Source organism: Capsicum annuum, unplaced genomic scaffold, assembly GCF_002878395.1.
Source record: "Capsicum annuum cultivar UCD-10X-F1 unplaced genomic scaffold, UCD10Xv1.1 ctg73861, whole genome shotgun sequence".
NCBI lineage: Eukaryota > Viridiplantae > Streptophyta > Magnoliopsida > Solanales > Solanaceae > Capsicum > Capsicum annuum.
This window is the reverse complement of record NW_025883917.1, coordinates 1-2,419: the sequence shown is the minus strand read 5'-3', so window position 1 is coordinate 2,419 and position 2,419 is coordinate 1. Positions and strand designations below refer to the sequence as shown.

The window sequence follows — 2,419 nt, the reverse complement described above, 5'->3', positions numbered from 1 at the left end:
GGCCATAGGTGTATCGGAAACAGTCTATACCTTCCACAAGGTAAAGGCTATAGGTCTATCGGAAACAGTCTATACCTTCCACAAGGTAAGGGCCATAGGTCTAACGGAAACAGTCTATACCTTCCACAAGGTAAGGGCCATGGCTCTATCAAAAACACACTGTAACTTCCAAGGTAGGGACCATGGATCTAACAGAAACATTCTATACCTTCCAAGGTAAGGTTACGATCTGCGCACATACTGTCCTCCCCAGACCCCACTTATGGGTAAATGCTGTTGTTACTGTTCAACTAGTTGATGACAAGTTTATCAGACCTTATGAGAAATCAACTGAGTTAATCATAAACTATATTACCACTAATTGTTATGCTCACACACACCTTTTCATTCAGGTTTAAGTATACAAGCTACATAGGTGAAATAATAAAAGCTGAAACCTTTGATAAATATGTCAATTCCGAAACAGAAGTTACATATATTACATCATCTTCAACGTAAAAACAAAAATAGAAAAGTTTGAAAATCATACACAAGCAAATAATTTAGGAGAGATCAAGCTCTCTGTATAAACGACGTCTTGCATATGTGTTTGCCTTGAAGGCCATACTCCGAATGGTCCTCGGGATGTTGCATATTCGATAAACTTAATAAATCCCCGATGCCTGCAGCGTAGCAGCACTTCTCCATCCCCGAACCTATATCTTGGTCTAACTGAATAAAGATTAGAATCTTGGATTGAAACTAATATCGTCCAAGATTCCTTAACACCATAGTCTCTCATTACCCACAACTTAAAACTGCCTTCCCCTCCTTTATAATACGTAGAATAAAAACAAAGCATTCCTTCCAATGTTGAAACCCCAAGATCAAGAACGTCTGTCAGTTTCTTTCTGTCGAAATTAAGGCACATCTGATCCAGCAACGGTATCTCTCCGTACACCTCATTTGAGATATTAAATGAAACGACAATATAACATTGTGACAAACGGCAACCAACCCAGTGAAATGCTCCATGTATAAACGCGAAATAATCCATACCACAATCCCAAACACCCTGCACACGGCTAATGTCAGTTGGATATTCGCAACTTCTCCAGGAACCGCCACTCTTTAGTGCTAGAACTTCAGTGGATATTGCTCCGTGAGCAAACCTAGTCAGGTTAATCATAACGATCTTATAGTCATCACTAGTTGTGTCATATCCCATACCGCATATGCAATGTTTCAGCGGAACAAGTCTTGGCAAGGGAAGTTCTACTGATTCCCTTGTCGAGGGGTTCCACAGCGAAAGGATAACTTTACCGGTTCGAAGATCAAGAAATTTAATAAGAACCAACCCATCACAAGAACTAAGTATCAAAGCACACCAAGGTGTCCAGTTTGGAGAAAAATCAACTTCTTTTTCATCCTCAAACAGTTGAACCGCCGACGATAGAGAAGAAGAATAGAAGTGAGTTATTTTATCACTAGTCTTCTTCTTATCAAAACACGTTTTAGAAATTAAATTTTTTTGAGAATTTCGGTCATTCTTGGCCCGATTGAGATGCTTCATCCTGAAGTAAGGATCAGATATTAATGCCTTCCAATATTTTGACACACATTTAAATCGATGAAGAGATCGAACTGGTAACCTGCTGAGTATCTCCACAATTATTTCCTCTTGGAGCTGAATTTCAATGGCCTAAATAGTACAACCAAAGTGGGTTTAGTAGTTTGCAAGTTAAGATGTTAAATCTTTCACACACACACACACACACACATTACTTATTACCCTAAACTTGACGACGGAGGGAGTCTTGAAATAACTGGTAAAGTTGCTGCCATGCGACTAAGAGGTCATGGGTTCAAGCCTTGGAAACAGCCCTGGCAGTAATGCAAGGTAAGGCTACGTCCAATATACTCTCATGATGAGACCCTGCGCATAATGGGAGCTTTAGTGCACCGAACTGCCCTTTTTTTAACCTTAAACTTGACGACGTTTATCAAGTAAAAACTTAAACTATTCCTAGTCTTAATAAGACCCATAGGTCCCAAGAATCTGTGGTACTTGATCAAACAATAAATAAATTGTTTTACATAGTGGAATTCACTATTTTTCAAAATCTTTTTCATTATTTAAGCCAAAACTTTTATTTTGCTGGATAATTGAAGCAAACTTTTCTTAGATTTGGCCAAAACAAAATGTCTGGAGCTCTAGGGAATTATTGATTTTACATATTTAACCCAAAAAAAGTGTATATAAAATAATCTACAAAGTCAAATTGATACATATTTAACCCAAAAAAAGTGTATATAAAATAATCTACAAAGTCAAATTGAAAAGAAGAGATTGTAATAATACTATTTATGTTAACTAGCAGCAAATACACAGGACAAGTTTAGGCTTTTAGATAAATTTTGAAAATTATGTCTCTATTTA

The 2,419-nt window shown here is 37.3% G+C and overlaps 1 protein-coding gene across 1 annotated transcript; it reads right to left on the bottom strand.

Annotated features, from left to right (window-relative positions):
* Positions 1 to 412: 412 nt before the first annotated feature.
* On the bottom strand, positions 413 to 1,683 carry LOC124894418 (F-box/kelch-repeat protein At3g23880-like; the record flags this gene model as incomplete). The annotated part of the gene is given in 1 exon segment (XM_047405106.1): positions 413 to 1,683. A coding segment is annotated over 1 exon segment (1,160 nt), but the record flags the coding sequence as incomplete, so codon positions are not given.
* Positions 1,684 to 2,419: the final 736 nt, after the last annotated feature.